The 16,398-nt window shown below is 34.3% G+C and overlaps 3 protein-coding genes across 4 annotated transcripts in view; 1 reads left to right on the plus strand and 2 right to left on the minus strand.

Moving 5' to 3' along the window:
- The window catches only part of LOC108724710 (uncharacterized), a 59,572-nt gene extending 54,411 nt beyond the window's left edge, over positions 1-5,161 (minus strand). For both annotated transcript variants that reach the window (XM_018451280.1, XM_018451279.1), the window contains exon 1: positions 4,703-5,161. In XM_018451280.1, coding sequence (XP_018306782.1) covers positions 4,703-4,784 — 82 coding nt within the window. In that variant the 5' untranslated portion in view covers positions 4,785-5,161. The remainder of the gene's footprint in view (positions 1-4,702) is intronic.
- neo (ZP and PAN domain-containing protein neyo) overlaps positions 1-16,398 on the plus strand; it is a 284,314-nt gene that overhangs the window by 41,603 nt on the left and 226,313 nt on the right. The gene's annotated exons all lie outside the window — the stretch shown is intronic.
- Positions 12,965-16,398, minus strand: part of Atg16 (Autophagy-related 16) — a 404,014-nt gene continuing 400,580 nt past the window's right edge. Inside the window, exon 13 of the mRNA XM_018451277.1 lies at positions 12,965-13,653. Within this exon, the coding sequence (XP_018306779.1) occupies positions 13,557-13,653 (97 nt within the window). The 3' untranslated portion in view covers positions 12,965-13,556. The remainder of the gene's footprint in view (positions 13,654-16,398) is intronic.

The raw sequence follows: 16,398 nt of genomic DNA on the forward strand, positions 1-16,398 counted from the left end.
CGGAAGACTAGTTGGTTGAACCTCGGATCTCCAGTAAAATACGCGGCTTAATTGCTTAATTTCTCACAGCTAAATCCGCCCTGCCCCTCGCGTCACTACCGTCCCCAATGCTAAAGAACAAAGGCGTGCATCCGTTACTTCGGTCTTCTTACTTTTACACCCTATCAACATTACTTCTCGCGTGACACTTTAATTATGCTGCCACGAAAATCGGACAGAAGGCATCAGGTACGCGCCACGATAAAAAAAAGAGCCTTTTTCTCATCCCAATTCAATTTTAATTATTAAACCGCGAAATTATCACTGCGATTGCACTATGTGTGAAATGCAAGTGATCTGACAAATTTCGAATGCAATACAAAATCACGAGAATATCAAGGTTTTGTATCTTATTCAAATGTATTTACTTTTTGTTATATATATATATATATAAATACAGTTTTTTTTATTTAGATATTTATGAATAAAGTATTCATTTCACACATGCGTGCAAAATTGAAAAACGTTGTGATATATGATTAATTACATTCTTTAAAAAGAAAAATTTAATTTATTTGAGGTTCTGGATAAGTCTATATATATATATATATATATATATAAAACAAATTATAAAGTTTGTTAAAATCATAACACGAATATTGCTTTGGAATATTTAGATTATCATAAATAACTCATAGCATAGCTGGACATGATATTGCTTTCATAAATGATAAATAACTAGAAACTTATAAATCAAATAGTATATGTCACAGAGTAATGGATAACATGTATATCATACACATATATCAAAATATTTTTATATATATTATAATTTGTAGAAATCTTGAAAGTAATTGCGTTCCTTAATGTTAAAAAATAATACATTTTAAAGATATTGACAGCGTATTAAAACATCATTGAAATATTTTTATCATTGAAATTAATTTAATATACATATATAATTAATTATTATTTTTAAAAACACCAACTTTTGTTTAATTATAAAAAATGTATTCTGAATAAGCTAGTATGATCCAATTACTTCTTGGGTATTAGATCCGGATATCATTTTTATAATGATGGTATAACGGGTATTATTTTAAAACTCTCCATTAGTTATAATCCTGAACTTACACCGCTTATCGTTGCACTGTTCTACCTAATCAATCTGTCATATCCGGTATTGAAAGTTTAAATAAGAAATCTTATGGTCACTTGATGACAATAATTGCCATGATAGAAATAATATTATATTTATTAGTCTCTCTAAGCAATGCTATAAAAACCTCCCGTATAAATTTTATATATAATGTCCTTTCATTCCAGAATCATTATAAATTTTAGTTCCGATTCTTAGATAATCCCACCAGGGACTCTTAAATTAGTTAATTCATATATATCGAAAACAATCAGACTGCATTCCATGCACTGTGCGGTCTATCGCACACGCACGCACGCACGCACGCACAAATCGCATTAAAAACACATCGACATTACTTCTTTATATGACAATAAAATTATCGTTAAATTTTCACGATAAGAACATTTTCTCTTGTTTTTCCTGAGTCAATAATTTCGAATTATAATACGAATTATAAAACAAATTAAGCTTTTCAAGAGATTTTTTAAAATATTTAGCGTTATTACACGTCAGTGCACTATATTACATGAACCATAGCTATCACAATTATTACTTTTTTCAGCACTATCCTACTCGCACTGTGTAATTATAAAATTATTCACAAAAGATATTGTAGACTATACGAAGCACTCACATATTCTTTTCTTCTTGTTAATAATATAAGCATAATCTAGTTCGTACGTTTAGTAATAGTCGTTGTAAAAATAAACTGTGGAGATGTTCCATCAGAATTCTATCATCAAGCATAATGAGAATACAAAGTTGAACAAGTATCGTGTAATAGATCCGTGTAAGATAATCGTATGATAATTAGATCAATATCTTTTTTTATCCGTTCACACGCCGTCGATCTGCCGCGATATATTTGCATAGCACTTCACGCATTTTACGCGTACATATTATTAATTTCTTTTCCGGAGCTATCAAGACCGCCGGCAATTTTAAATCAATATCGAATTCTTTTCACGGATCCGCGAACGAAAAGTTAATTTTTCAGCGCGTTTTCAAGGCAAATGGCGTGGATGAATAAACGACTCGGTAATGATTTAAATCTAGTAGCCGTGTGGTTCTTCCGTTAATCTTCCTCAAACTATTAGCTAAAAAGTCTTCACCTCTGGCAAATAGTTAAGTTTTCTTCCTACAGTTCAGTAAGAAGTCGTTTTTTTCACGTAATTTCTTCCGATTTACACAGAACTACACAGACAAACGTCTTAACGAATATATTAAAAGTAGACGATTTTATACTGCGAAATAACTCGCGGCGATTCGTACGGATCGCATAAAAAAAAATTCAGTGAGTCTGAAGAAAATCATTTCTTCCACGTAACTTAATAGTTCCGACGACTGTCACACTTCCGCAGAATGGCACCACCAGCGTCGGGTGTAGTTTGATTAACGTTTACTACATTACGAAGTTAGAGTAAAAGTAAGTTTTATGCGTTTCCTTTTGACTGTAATTTAAGTTTGTGCCATTACTTCATGTACAATTAATCATCTGCTCTTTCAATTCACTTCGTCTCACTCTTTTTAATTCAATTCAAAATCATCACTTGTTACAATATTATGAGTACTTGCAAATTATTAAAATTAAACGGTAGTAACACTGAATGCTGCAACGGTAACAGATAAGTAGACGAGAGTATTGAAGAAATCATAAAAGAGTTTAAGAGAAGGAAAGCTCTTTTACGGATTATATAATCATGAGAAAGAATCACAGTAGATTAACAATGAGTACAAAGTAAGAATCTCTAAAAATAAATTGTAATGTGAAAAATTTTCATGATTTTTGTCTTCTTGCGATGTTTTCGACAAGTTTTATTCAAGATACTTTTCCATCAATGTCTTTTCTTTCGTTAACACTTTAAAAAGCAATCAGATCGCTCTCGTTTCAACGCGTTTAACGACATTATATCCCCATTAAAAATCGCGCTTTGCTCTCTGCTCAATTTTTAGGAAACTCCCCGAATGGTTAATAATTCGTATCGATACGGGGCACTTTGGACCTTTGTTGATCATGTCTGCTTCGTTAGTTCTGGTTTTCGCCCATCTCTATAATACAATCAAAATCCCTCGGTATCTCATGGGCTTGTCAAAGATATACGCATGAGGCGTGTACGTGATACGTTCCACCTTCCGTTTCGTCGGATATTGATGATTTCGCCTTGTTAAGTCGATACAAAAGACGTTCTAATCTTATCCATCGTTCGTTTTGCTCCGGATAAAAGGACGGAAATCGCGGTGAATCACTGGATCCGACATACCGATCTTTCGTCGTGGAATAAGTTCGCTTCGGTAGTTTTTCTCATCTTGCGCATCGCGCTGTTACACTGCTGCCTTGAAAGGATCGACGGCAAACGCGGTCATCGAACGGGGATCACCCTCGGTATCTCGAGCGTACATCTTGCTACAATCACGAAATCGAACGACAACGGAAGAAGTTCTCTATATCCATTTTCTTCTCCCCAATCCCAATTCTGAGGCTTTATGGAGTCTCCTTAAACGAAGCGCGTCTCCAAGGCTCAGACTCCATAACCATTTTCCCGAACTTCGACCCTTATACAATCATGATCCGGGCGTGTTTGGAGAACGGATTGAGTCTGCGCTTGCTTTGTTCAAAACACCGAGAAACTTGTCCTGAATCAACTTCTTTGACCCACCCTCTGATTTCAACCGTGAACAGAGCCGTTCCCCCGAACTGTAAATTTACGAGACACATTTAAACTTTTTAATTTTTACGATTACTTTTCTCTCTTTTCTGTTTGCGAAAAGAAAATAAAACAATTGTTAAGAAAATGTGCGTATTTCACAGTAAATCAAGCTTTTATTACGTTTGATCGCGGAGTACTGGGACCATTGGTTCTTGTATAAAATCATCCCGCTTTCCACTTCTCTCACCCAAAATTATTTTTTATATTCTTTTAAGCTTGAAATTAGATCCACTTTCATATCGAAGTTATTGATTTCTTTCTTTATATCTGAATCAGTAGGTAATCACTGATTATCATCCCCAAGTATGCCACTGGTCATCAGTGAATTCACAGTGAAATTTAACTAAAAAATCAATGAAATGTGGAATCCCTAGCTAATCTTGCTTTAGTGTAAAAATGTAAATAGTATTGGACTGATGATGGATATTTTAATTATATAATGCTCAAACTTTCTTTCTTTTTCAATTGATTTTCATTGATTATTCAACGGTATATTTGAGATTGATAATCCATGATATCCAATGATTCAGATTTAGAGAGTTGGCATTTTTTCCCTCCCGATAAAGGATATGATTTATATAAGTATATATTATCGATCGATAAATTCCTATCCATATCTTTCACATAGCTGTTGCTTTTTGTGACAGCGATATGCTTATATTTATAATCAACTGAATGTGTAATCACACGGAGATTTTATCAAGTTAGAGAGTTTCTTTTTTGGTATTTCGAATAACATTTTTTTTTATTTCTGGAATGGCTCGTAGAACGACTGCGAGCTTAGATCTGAATCAGGATTAAAAGAGCTCCGGTTTAGAAGTAAGCCAGCGGTTAAATCCATCGTATCGCACTGTTACGCGACTCTATTTCTTACCGGTGACGGCGATGAGGAGGACGCAAAGAAGCGACGCGGAACGGGTGGAACGCGCGTCTCGGTATCTCGCGGCACTTCGCATGATGCTTCGATATACTTTCGTCGCGATTACGCACTCATATACACGCGCGCGCTCATTCACCCGTCACAGATCTGCCTTCATATTAACACTTTCAAGCTCCAATGAGATCCGTAGGTGAGAGACGATCCATTGATTCAAAGACACTGCACTATATATGTATATATCTTCCTTGATATATTATCCTTTTTTTTTTATAAATCGTTCGCGTTAAACTTCAGACAATGCGAACTGATCGCGGTAATTCGAAAATGAAAAAAAAAGAAAAAATATGGACACCGAAATTAGGGGTCGAGGGGTGCGTAGGTCGCGGGCCCCTTTACGATCTCGTTGACGGCGGCGCGTATAAGGACGATGTAACGACGTGGAAGGTTTTCCGGTCGACGTACGAGCGGCTAAGTCGACTCCGTCGTGCACCCGAAAGCTCATTCTCCAACTCGCTCTCGCATTCGGCCCCACGGCATACTTCCTCTCTCATCCGCGATCCTCTCTCCCCAAGCCCTTCGTAGCCCATCGATGCCTCCCTGTCGCACTCCTGACCACCGTCTCTCTATCTTTGTCTCATTCCCTCGTCCCATCCCTCTCTCCCCCTCTCTCCCTCACAGCCATTTTAGCGTCGTCGTCGCGATCAGGCGCGCCAGTGCGGGCTGCGCGCGAGGAAGCTTTCGCGTCCTAAAGCTGAACGGACGAGGAGCTGCGGGAAGGGGTGATTGATTGGCGCTGAAACTTCGCGACTGATTGAATCTTTTTTACGTTTCAATATCGATATCCCCGGCCCGAGATGGCGGAGAGCGTTGGAAGCGAAAGAAGAAGACTCCGAGAGTAGATGCCTTATGCACATATATATGCGTCATAACGCGAGTTTTCATTCTCGCGGGGTAAAGCCGTGCAACCTCCGCTCCGTCTTCCGTTACCCGCGATCAACCGAATCTTCGAGCTCGAACGAGCCATTCTCTTCGTTTCGCGCACAATTCGGTGCGTGTGACGTGAAGGAGACGGTTGATCGAGATTATCGGGTAGGAATTATCGGATGGGAGGAAGTTTGATATAATGACTCCGACGTGACGCTAAGAAGTTGAACGTGAGCGATTTGGAGAACTACGCTCGTCGCGTGGCAGCAGTTACGATTTGGTTTGATGGATATTGATGACATTCTGCAGGTTTCTGCGAACATGTAGAAACGGGCACGTATAGCGCGCGTTTAAAAAAACTAGCGCGGTTAATTGAACTGTGAGCGATGCGCTAATTACCGTAACTGTTGGCTGATATCCGCGTGGCCCAATACTCCTCTCGGTGATTTTGATCGATTATTCCCGCTTATATCTATAGCAAAAGGTCATTATGACGTGCGAGATATGTACCGAGTTAAATGTAACTTTCATTATCAAATGCATTTCTAAGTATGAATAAATAAAGTAGAAAGTGATTTGTAAGTATCGTTAGTAAAATCGAATCGGAATTGCATGTTCTCGTTTACACATTTTATCATTTGAGTTTAGCGGATTCATCCTCGAGTCTCGGATGCCACATAAATGCGTTTATGTATATGACGTTTAAAGATACCAAAAAAAGTGCATGAAATAGCCTTGGGCACTTCGTTTCCATTTCAAATTAGCTCTCGATTCGCAAGAAAGCTCGACGATCGCTTAATCTGGTTTGGAATAGATCGGATTCATTGCGGATATATACGTTGCGCTAATTAAAATCAGACGAACGTATCCCAGTTGGGACGCTGAACTCTGACGTATAATTCGTTCTACCGCAGCGTGGGCAATTAACTGTAGCTTATTGATCAGGCATGAATGACGAACCGTGGTTAATCGCAGGTAGCATGCGCAAGAAAGGCACGTGGTAAAAGGAAATCCGGACAGAAATAAGATTCGTATGGTGCACACTTGGACCGCGTTCACTGCTTGGCACGAAAGTTAGCAAAAAGCAGCGACATCCCGCTCGTAATTAAAGATGTATCCGTCGGGAAAAATGTCGAGCCGGCTGATCCGTTGTTCTGGCTTCACTCGACAGGCATATCTCCGCATAAATGACGAGTGCAGACTGCAGAATCGATCGCCAGTCATCAATATCTACCGGATATCGGATGCTGTTACGATTATTAACACATTGTTGACGATGCGTTCGGCTGTCAGTCAGCGTTACGTTTTCAGTTTTATATTGACATGTGTGCTAGACTACGCGGAACAAGATTTTATATTTTTTGTGGGCTTGTCCTCATATTGAACCTCCAGTAGATTTTATTTGAAGGAAATATACGGAAAGCTACTTGAAGAAAGTGTATAAGTGTATTTATACACAATTTTAATAATCTATATAGATACGTGACAACTTACACATCTATTGATACTTCGATATTAACATGTTTCTCCGATGATATTGGTAAAATATAAAGAAAGTATGTCAATCGATATATACACGTGTCACTTTTTTTAATATTTCATATAATAATGCAAATACATATTTTATAAGTATCCGTTATTATGAAATTTTTATCGCTTTATTAAAAATAATACTTATTAAGAGAGAGAATAATTAAAATATCTAATTATGATTTATTGAATTGAAAGAAAATAGTAACTGATAACTTAAATTCTTTTACAAATTAAATAAATGAAATATTTTATTTGTGGTTATTTTATAATGTGCATAGAATCATATTATTAATTTTATATTCCACGTCTCGATAAATGAACCTCGAGATCGAGGATTTTTTATTCAGGAGGCATTCATTATTTAAAGTTTCTCATATGCCTTTAAACTTTTTCTCGATTCAGGCAGTAAGTAAGTTGAGTCTTATAAGTGACAAGTAGAAAGATAAAATACGATAATGATCATGATTTTCCTGGATAATGAGGGATTTTAACATCAACGGCACTCCGTTTTCCTCCTCCCCTTTAAGCTTGAGCGGATCGATATAAATTACCTTGGATAGTCTAAGAAGAAATCTGCCGATCATGATTCTTAGCTTAGAAACATCTGGATATTACGCACAGTTACGTTAATTAAGGATGAATGAGTAGACTCCAGATAAATAACCAATCTCCATTGAAAGTATGATATAGTGATTGACGCTTGCCTCGAAAATTATAATGAAGCCTCGTTCCACTTCATTTCCACTGCTTCCCGACATATTAGCATCTTAATTGGACACTCCTCAGAAATTTTTTTAAAATTGCACGTGATATCATATCGACAGATTTTCATAATAAAAATAAAATTCCATTTTATAAATATATCATTTAAAATTTTTTGCCGCATGTCTAAAAAAATTATTATAACCTTAATACGTTTATACATAAGTATCAGTAACTCTGATATATACGTTATATATATCACAAATTTAATTTATCAAATATTATTTACTATATTTAAGGTAAATGAACTGTACCAGTAAAAACTTTATACTCTGTCTATTTCTATGAAAAAGGTATTAGGAATCTGAAATACTTATTTTTTGTATTAAAAAAAAATTCTTGAAACCTTTGCATTTTTACCGTATATCCCATAGAGATATACGACTCATAAAAAATATACAAATAATTAATGCTTAGAAATAAGACATAAAATGACACAATAATTTATAAAATATGTTTACAAAGGAATTTTATTAAGGAGTAAGAAAGATATATATATGTATATATATATGAAAAAGAGCATGGTTGGGTTATGTGACATATATGATTAAAGGATTAATAGAACTAAACAGAATTTCTGATTGTCATAATTCAGCTGATATTTTACAACCAAAGATTTTATCATTTTCGAGAATTCGTATAACCAAATACGTCTGGTTATCAATCGGAATGTATGCAATCAAATTTGTTTGGTTATTTTATAACCATGATCATGAATCGTTTATATTTCATCAAAGTCTTATTGTTATATACATATTTTAGATTAATTCAATCAATTTTTTTCAATGTATCTTACAAAATTAAAGTTCTTTTATATAATTCAAATTGTATTACGATCTGCAGCATTTGTACAATATATCCACGTTTTTAATTAAGTTTTGCATTCGATGGATCGCGGTGAATCAAAGCGTTAAGCATACACGATTTGGTGAAGTATACAGAAACATTTTTAGCATGAGAAAGATGTTTCTCGTATCGGAGGTTAAATATTTCTCTTAAACTTTGTACCTGCTTGACGACTGACATTTCCGTAAGGTTTTCCACCTCCGGTGATATGCGGAGATCCATTCGAGAAGCAGAGGAAGGATTTGAATCTCACGGAAGTCAAGGCGCGAGTTAATTTGTCACTCTCTTGACTCTCGTACACAATTTCCTTTCCTCAGGCCCTGCGAACATCTTCCTCATTATCTTCGGAATAAACGACCGTTAACAGGGACGTTTGACGTCGGTTAGGCCTAAGAGTGAGGCGAACGTGCGGATTGTAATCGTAGAAACGGTACTTCTCTTCTAGGTATCAGAGACACGAGGAAGCGAAACACGATACTTAAATAAATGCATTATAAAGGTGTTGATTTTAGAAACATTTTGCGCGCGAATGATTATTTCCGGGAATATGGAGGCACTAATTCACTTTTCGATTTCCTTCAACAGAGAAAAATTAGCTCGACTATCGTTTATGATGACACATTTTCTAAAATCACCGTGTTGATCATATAAGTTCAACTTACTAACTTTTACGTGTAATTCGATGCATTAATTATTCGGAAATGATTATCTCTCCGAGTGAATAAACGACATTGTTCTCGTATCCAGGCAACCAAAGTTTCTAATCCGCAAAAATGGACGAGACTGTTCCATCAATGTCTCGCAACGTGAATTCGCAGCAATTTTGCGAGGGATCCGCCGGTAATAAAAACGTATTGAGACCGCGTATGCGTTCGTATAGAAAGTTCGTAAAGCGATGTACGCGCGTACATCACAACGGAGCAGGATAAAAATTTTTGGCGGTCCCAGATGCGGCCGGCCGATCGAACTTTAACGTCGTTTGCCAGCGGCTTCTCTCGGACGGTCGCGTTCTCACGTTCCATTGCAAAACTGTCGAAACTGTCGAATCGCGGACAAAGGGTGTATAATACGAAAGTTACAAACAGAGGTGGAGGACACAGAACGAGAATGAGAGAGGGGGACGGTGAGATGGAGTGAGGGAGAGGAAAGAGATAGACGTGTCGGCGCGAGCATGAGCATACGAGCTGCGATATGAGTACCGATGCAAGTTCTTGGAGCGTATAATATTCCACGTGCGAGTTGTCACTTCGTGACCGCATTTCAGTGACTAATGAGCGCTTTCGAAAGCACGTTAGGTACTGTCAGATACACGGCTGCTGTGCAATGCCATGGCGAGCTTCTGTGAGGGGATCGTGATACACATACATACATGCATACGCGTATACATGTATGTATGTGAATGTGTACGTGTACATGCACGATGTTATACATTCGCTTATCGAAGAGACGATAGAAGTGAAAATCGGGATTAGGGTATAAACAAGCTGCTTGTCTTGAATAAAAAATAATTCGAAAAATAGATCGAAACGGTTCGATCCATTTAGAGCTATCGGCAAATTTACGGCTATTAAAGTTTGATGTACTCGTACTCTAAGTCAATAATAGTTTCTGTGATATTTTGTAATGTAATACGTTGTCTTTTTATTATTATACATGCAACGTTCGCCATCATATATTGAATATAATAATGTGATTATTATTTTTGTCACTTACCGTAAATAATATATTTTGTTGTTGTCAAGAAGTTGTTTCAGTTGTTGAATGAGATAAATAGGATTAAAAAGATTAATTCAGATTAATCAGGACTTATTGGAATAATTGGTATTTAAAGAACAAGGCATATTTTTACAAAATACAAGAGGGAAACGTTTAATATTTACATATGTGAACAATGTATATAGCATTTCGACTAAGGTTGTTGTTACAGTACTGTATACAGAGAAAATATAGGATACAGTGTGTAGGTACTTTAACAGTCGAAAATAAGATGTAAGTGTACAATATTAAAATCATTACACACAAATATTTTGGACGCAATTGGGTGTTTGCTCGAAACGCGAGCCGGTTATTATTACGATGAAGAGGGGATCATCATTAGTTTGCATTATCAAATGAACTGCAATGAAAAATTATAAAATATGGAAAAACGTTTTAAGCCGAAGATTATAATAAGAGCCTGTAAAACTTAATGAAAATTTCATGTAAAAGTTAACATTTTGGTAATTTCTCCTTGTTTAATCAATATTTCACAATTTAGCAAACGTACCTACTTGAATAAATTTCGATTTTATATTCCATAATGTTTGGAATTCTCGTTGAAGCAAAAATTTATTGAAAAATATATATTTTATATTAGAGTTATGTATAAATATTTGGCTGGGGTGAATTATTTACGGTTATAAATTATTTACGGATGAGTATAGCTGTAGTACATGGAATTGTAGAAATAACAATTTTGTGTTTTGATGACTTTTTTCATTGAACAAAAGATTATCTCTTGAAATAAGATAAATATATACGCACGTCGAAATAATTTTTATTAAAAAAAACACTCGATATGTTATGAAATAAAACTTTCGATTAATATTATGCAAACTAATGATTAATTCTTCATACGATAATTGTAAGTTAATCATTTTAGTAACAAATTACAATTAAAAAAGTAATGTATGTCATTTAATTGTATAATACATAAACGCTTATTAAAGGATTATTTAATTATTTAATGTGTTCATAAAACAGTATATATTTTAAATTCGAACCGCTGTTTTCCAGATATTATTAGAGCTTATGCAAATATATTTGTAATAAATATCAAACAGTAATCGAAGAGCTCCGTAGAAAAGTAAAACAATAGAAAGCACTTGTAGATGATAGAAATCTATGATAATTAATGTAAAACTAAATAAGTGCATTAATAAACTTACTTTTGAGTATACTTATTTTTGAGTATACTTCTGAATAATGTATATAACAAAAATGTGTATATTATGATATTTGTTATTATCAAAAAGTAAAAACACTTAGGAAGCTATTATAATCGTATGTTTTAGAAATCTAGATTGTATTATTATTCTATGGAGTTTCTTCGATCAGATATTTATAATTTTCTTTAAGGCTTAATATTCAATAGTTTATTTTATAAAAAAATTGCATATAAATAATGTTAATTAACGTCGTCTTATTTATTAATGAAAATAATGATCAACTTGGATTGACATATGACATTCTAACGTTAATTATACAAATTAACAATATAAATAATTGAAAGGATATGTAAGAATCGGTTATAAAGTTCGTACAATAACAAGTGAAAAAGTTAAAATATAAAAATCGACTGTAATTGAATTAAATTAGAACAATAATCATAAATATTTTACATCACTACAATTATTCGATGTAATATATTTATGCTCTCTTATGACATCTGAAGATGGCTCGAACTAGCAACCGAAACATGTTATGATTATTATTCTAATTTAATTTAATTACAGTCGATTTTTATATCTTAACTTTTTAACTTGTTATTTGTACGAACTTTATAACCGATTCTTATATGCCCATTCTATTATTTATATTGTTAATTTGATATCCTGGTATTAATTAATTTATTGTTAATTATACAAATTAATTATACAAATCACGCGTAATGTAATTAATTAATATTAATATAGTATCGTTATTGTGCTTGTTTGCTTAATCTCCTACTCTCTGATTTCCATTTTATCAGACTTGTATTAAGACATATGTTTTATGATGCATGTCATTTCAGTAATGTTGGATACGAATCAAGTTACAGTAAGATTGCTCCATCAGAATTAATTTTGCATTACAAAAAGAATTTTTGAATTCATCCGATATCTAAAATAATTCTCAATCATATTCAAATATATATGAGAGATATGACGAAAATAAATTAATTACTTTTTTCTGCAAAGAAACTGCATGCAAATATTCCTATTTTTGATGCATAGTTAATTCTGAGAAAATAATCTCATTCACAAATCTAGCGCGTTCTCATACGTATTTAGCACTATCTCTCTCTCTTTATTTCACTATATTTCAAAAAATATCATTCATTATATTAACTTTTTCGAATGTTAACAATATTTGATTTCTCTAGAAAATATATAATATATAATAATTGACTTTTGTCTGTGATAAAAAAGAGAAATAATAATTTTGGTATATTTTGCGGATTAAATCCGTGCAAATTTTCAATCCGTGCAAACATTTTGCCATAACACCATGAATGTCACATATGTATAAATCTCAAATCCCGAGAGTAATCGAATCTTCTCGTACAGACAATTGACACGCGATGGTATCTTTTATAGTTAGCGCGCAAAACAAAGCTTATGTCTAGTGAGTCGCGGAATAACACCAGTTACTATGATAATTTCTTAAATTTCTTGGGGATATACAGCGCGGCGCGGCACGGCCGTGGCGAGCAGGTTACTATTCTAAATAGGGGATCTTTACAACCTGGGAGTAACAATAAGTGCAATTTTATGTACAATAGTCTCTACCACTGCTGTGGATTTGTTCAGTGCGGCGTCTGCGCTTTACAACTTCGAAACGGCGTCCTTACAAGGCTTTACAGTCCGCGCGGCCAAACCGACCGATGATTTTGATTATTCTCCCTTATACTGGGTAGCCCAACGGCCCAATATGATTTCTCACGGGATTGCTGACGGGCATCACGCATATTTGTTTCATTTTCACGGTTAAGAGATTTTCATGCGTGAAACAACAATCGTCTATCCCGGGATCACTCCTCCTGTCAAACGTGGTCGCCCCAAACTGTCACCGTCTTGGCACGATCGACAGATGCTAGGTACGTGCCGTGTGGATGCCAAGACACGGCCGTTACTCCTGTCCTGTGTACATTTAAAAATGGCAAAAATTGATTAGTAATCATTGCTAAAGCATTCTTTGACGTTCTTTCAACTCATTAACGCAGCGAATAGTAATTTCTTCATTTTTTGTTTAATCCTTAAACACACAATGCCTTTTCGGTATGACATACCCAGCTTTTTTCCAATGTTTCTTCAATATTTTTTTCATTGCATATAACTTGTTTATTAATAAAGATATATATATTTAATGCTTGATAAATACCGTTATGTTTCTTAATGTCTTGTTTCAATTAAAAAAGATTGTTCATTTTTGTAAAAATTATAAGCAATCGAATTGGGTTGGATATATCATATCCAAATGTGTTGTTCCTGTAGTGTTTGAATGGTTAATTATCTTTATATTGGAATTCCAATAGAACAAAAATCACAATAACTGCGTTCAGTAAAGAAAACAGTTTTTCAACCGTTGTAAAATTTTTTAACATGATTGGTTTATACATTTAGATCCAGTGAGGGAACTTATGGATAAAACTAATTATATTAAAGAATTTTACAACAGTAGCAGAGCTTTCTTTGCTGAACGCAGCCAATCATCATTTTTTAGATACAAATATCAACAAACGAAAAATTTTGTTAAATACATAGTATAGAATTATTATTTGTACATATAGTAATAAATTAATAGAAAAAAAAAGAAACAAAAGAAGGGCTGTAGAGAAAAAATTGTAATTTTACAACAATGTATACGATATTAATATGGCATTATGAATATGCATACTCATTTCTAAAACATGTATGTAATAACAAATCAACAATTTAATGATATAAAATTTCAACCGGATATATTCCCGGATACTAATGATATTCGACTATCCGATCGGATAATAAAAAAGTGCCGAATAATACCGGATACTGGATACTTTCCGGATATCCGGTGTATTCCTATTTTTAATCATAAAAATACAGATAGATTGGAAATTTTTTTCTAATATTATTTATTTAAAAAATAGCTAGTGTTATTTCGAAAACTTTATTTAAAAAAGTAAAAAATTAAAACTGATGCTTAATATAGACGATGTTGAACAGATGAGATAAACTGAAAAGAATTTGTCTACCAATATCGAATATAAAAGTTTATCTCCCAATGAAAGAGATTTTTTTACTCAAACAAAATCAATTTGTTTTGATATCGTTTCAGAAAGGAAATATTTTTAAAATTTGTGAAATGCAACTAAATTTATTTCATTATTTATGTCATTCTTAATTGACGAATTATTGTAAATATTACGATTATGACTATCTAGTTGTTATATACTGCAAATACATGTGTACTATATTGATTTAGTAGTCATTGTATAAAATTGTAAATGTTATCAATATGATTGAATGTTGACTTCTGATGCTTCGATCGATACAAAGAGAAACAAAGCAAAAGAAAAAATTGTAAGCCAGTGGCTCGATTTGTAGGAGCGCATTTTATGAAACTCTGAATCGGTATATAGAGTAGCGTGCTTTAAATAACTACAGCCAAAAGCTTTCAGAGGCAGCTTTTTCCGTTTTCATCTCCTAACTTTTGTCTGGTGAATCTAATTTCCTTACGGCGTGACCCAGAATTATTTTGTCGCTTCTCATAAGGGTCTTTCAATTATTTCGCTATTTTTACGAAAACGCCTCGTACAGCGTAAAAGGCAAACAGGAAAACACTTAGGAATGCTGTATGTCGCACGTACGATGAACTCTTGAACCTTATGCAATTTAATTCTTCGTCTTTCCTCCCTAAAGAGCGAAGTTGTGACGTGAGAGAAATAAAATAGGAAATGGAACGATCGCGGTAATGAACGACGAATAGGTCAAATATAAATATGATTCGCGTGTAGCGGCTAGAATTTTTACATAGAAAAATCCGCGACCGCTTAAATCGTTTCGTTAAAGATTCCATTTGAACGTGGAATATATAGCGCCACGTAATTTTCTGTCCGAGCGGCTGCGCTCGTGCAGCGAAAGGTCTATAAAACCTGAATTCCCGAGGGTGATTCGCAGGGCTTGGCGAAATCATAAAAGGGTGTTTCTGTGCGAGGACAAACGTGCTGAAAATGGCATGCCTTCTGCCGTTCCCAGTTTTCAGCAATACTGTTGAGAATCCTTCACGAACGCATATACGAATCAAGTGAATATTTTTCGCAAGGGTAAAAGCCAGATATGGAGGCACCCTGGAGGAGAGGAATCAGCTATAAACTTATGATTACAGTTTTTACGAGTAAGCAAAAAATTCTAAATGTTTTCGTGACGAGCCTGTTAAAACTGCACAGAACCAGAATACATTTTACGAAATGTAATCAAGCAACACTTCGTTTTATTACGTCAATTCTCCGAATTTTAGTATTATACGATCCTTTTAAAGATATTCTTTATAGATTAAACATTTTTCCGAAATTTTTTAGCCACTCAATTATCTCGTAATAAAACGATAATCTCGTCAAAATTTTGCATGAATTTTTTGTAGTATTTCATAAAAAGTAATTCGATAATTCAGTGATGCAATAAATTTACAGTAACGATACAATGAATCGAGAAATCCTAGAAATTCTGGCTTTTACATTTGTTTGTAATTCTATGAATAACAAAGCGTATTTAGTAGAATAGACGGATAGAATAGTAATCGAATTGAATGACTGATATTCATTCACGATAGCTCATATGAGATTGCCAATTGTCGCTGTTGTTTTCAGTGAATCGACTCACACGTCAATTCTTTGTGAGAAACCA

The sequence above is a fragment of the Mycetomoellerius zeteki genome, unplaced genomic scaffold, assembly GCF_001594055.1.
Source record: "Mycetomoellerius zeteki isolate Tzet28-1 unplaced genomic scaffold, Tzet1.0 scaffold31, whole genome shotgun sequence".
Classification (NCBI taxonomy): Eukaryota; Metazoa; Arthropoda; class Insecta; order Hymenoptera; family Formicidae; genus Mycetomoellerius; species Mycetomoellerius zeteki.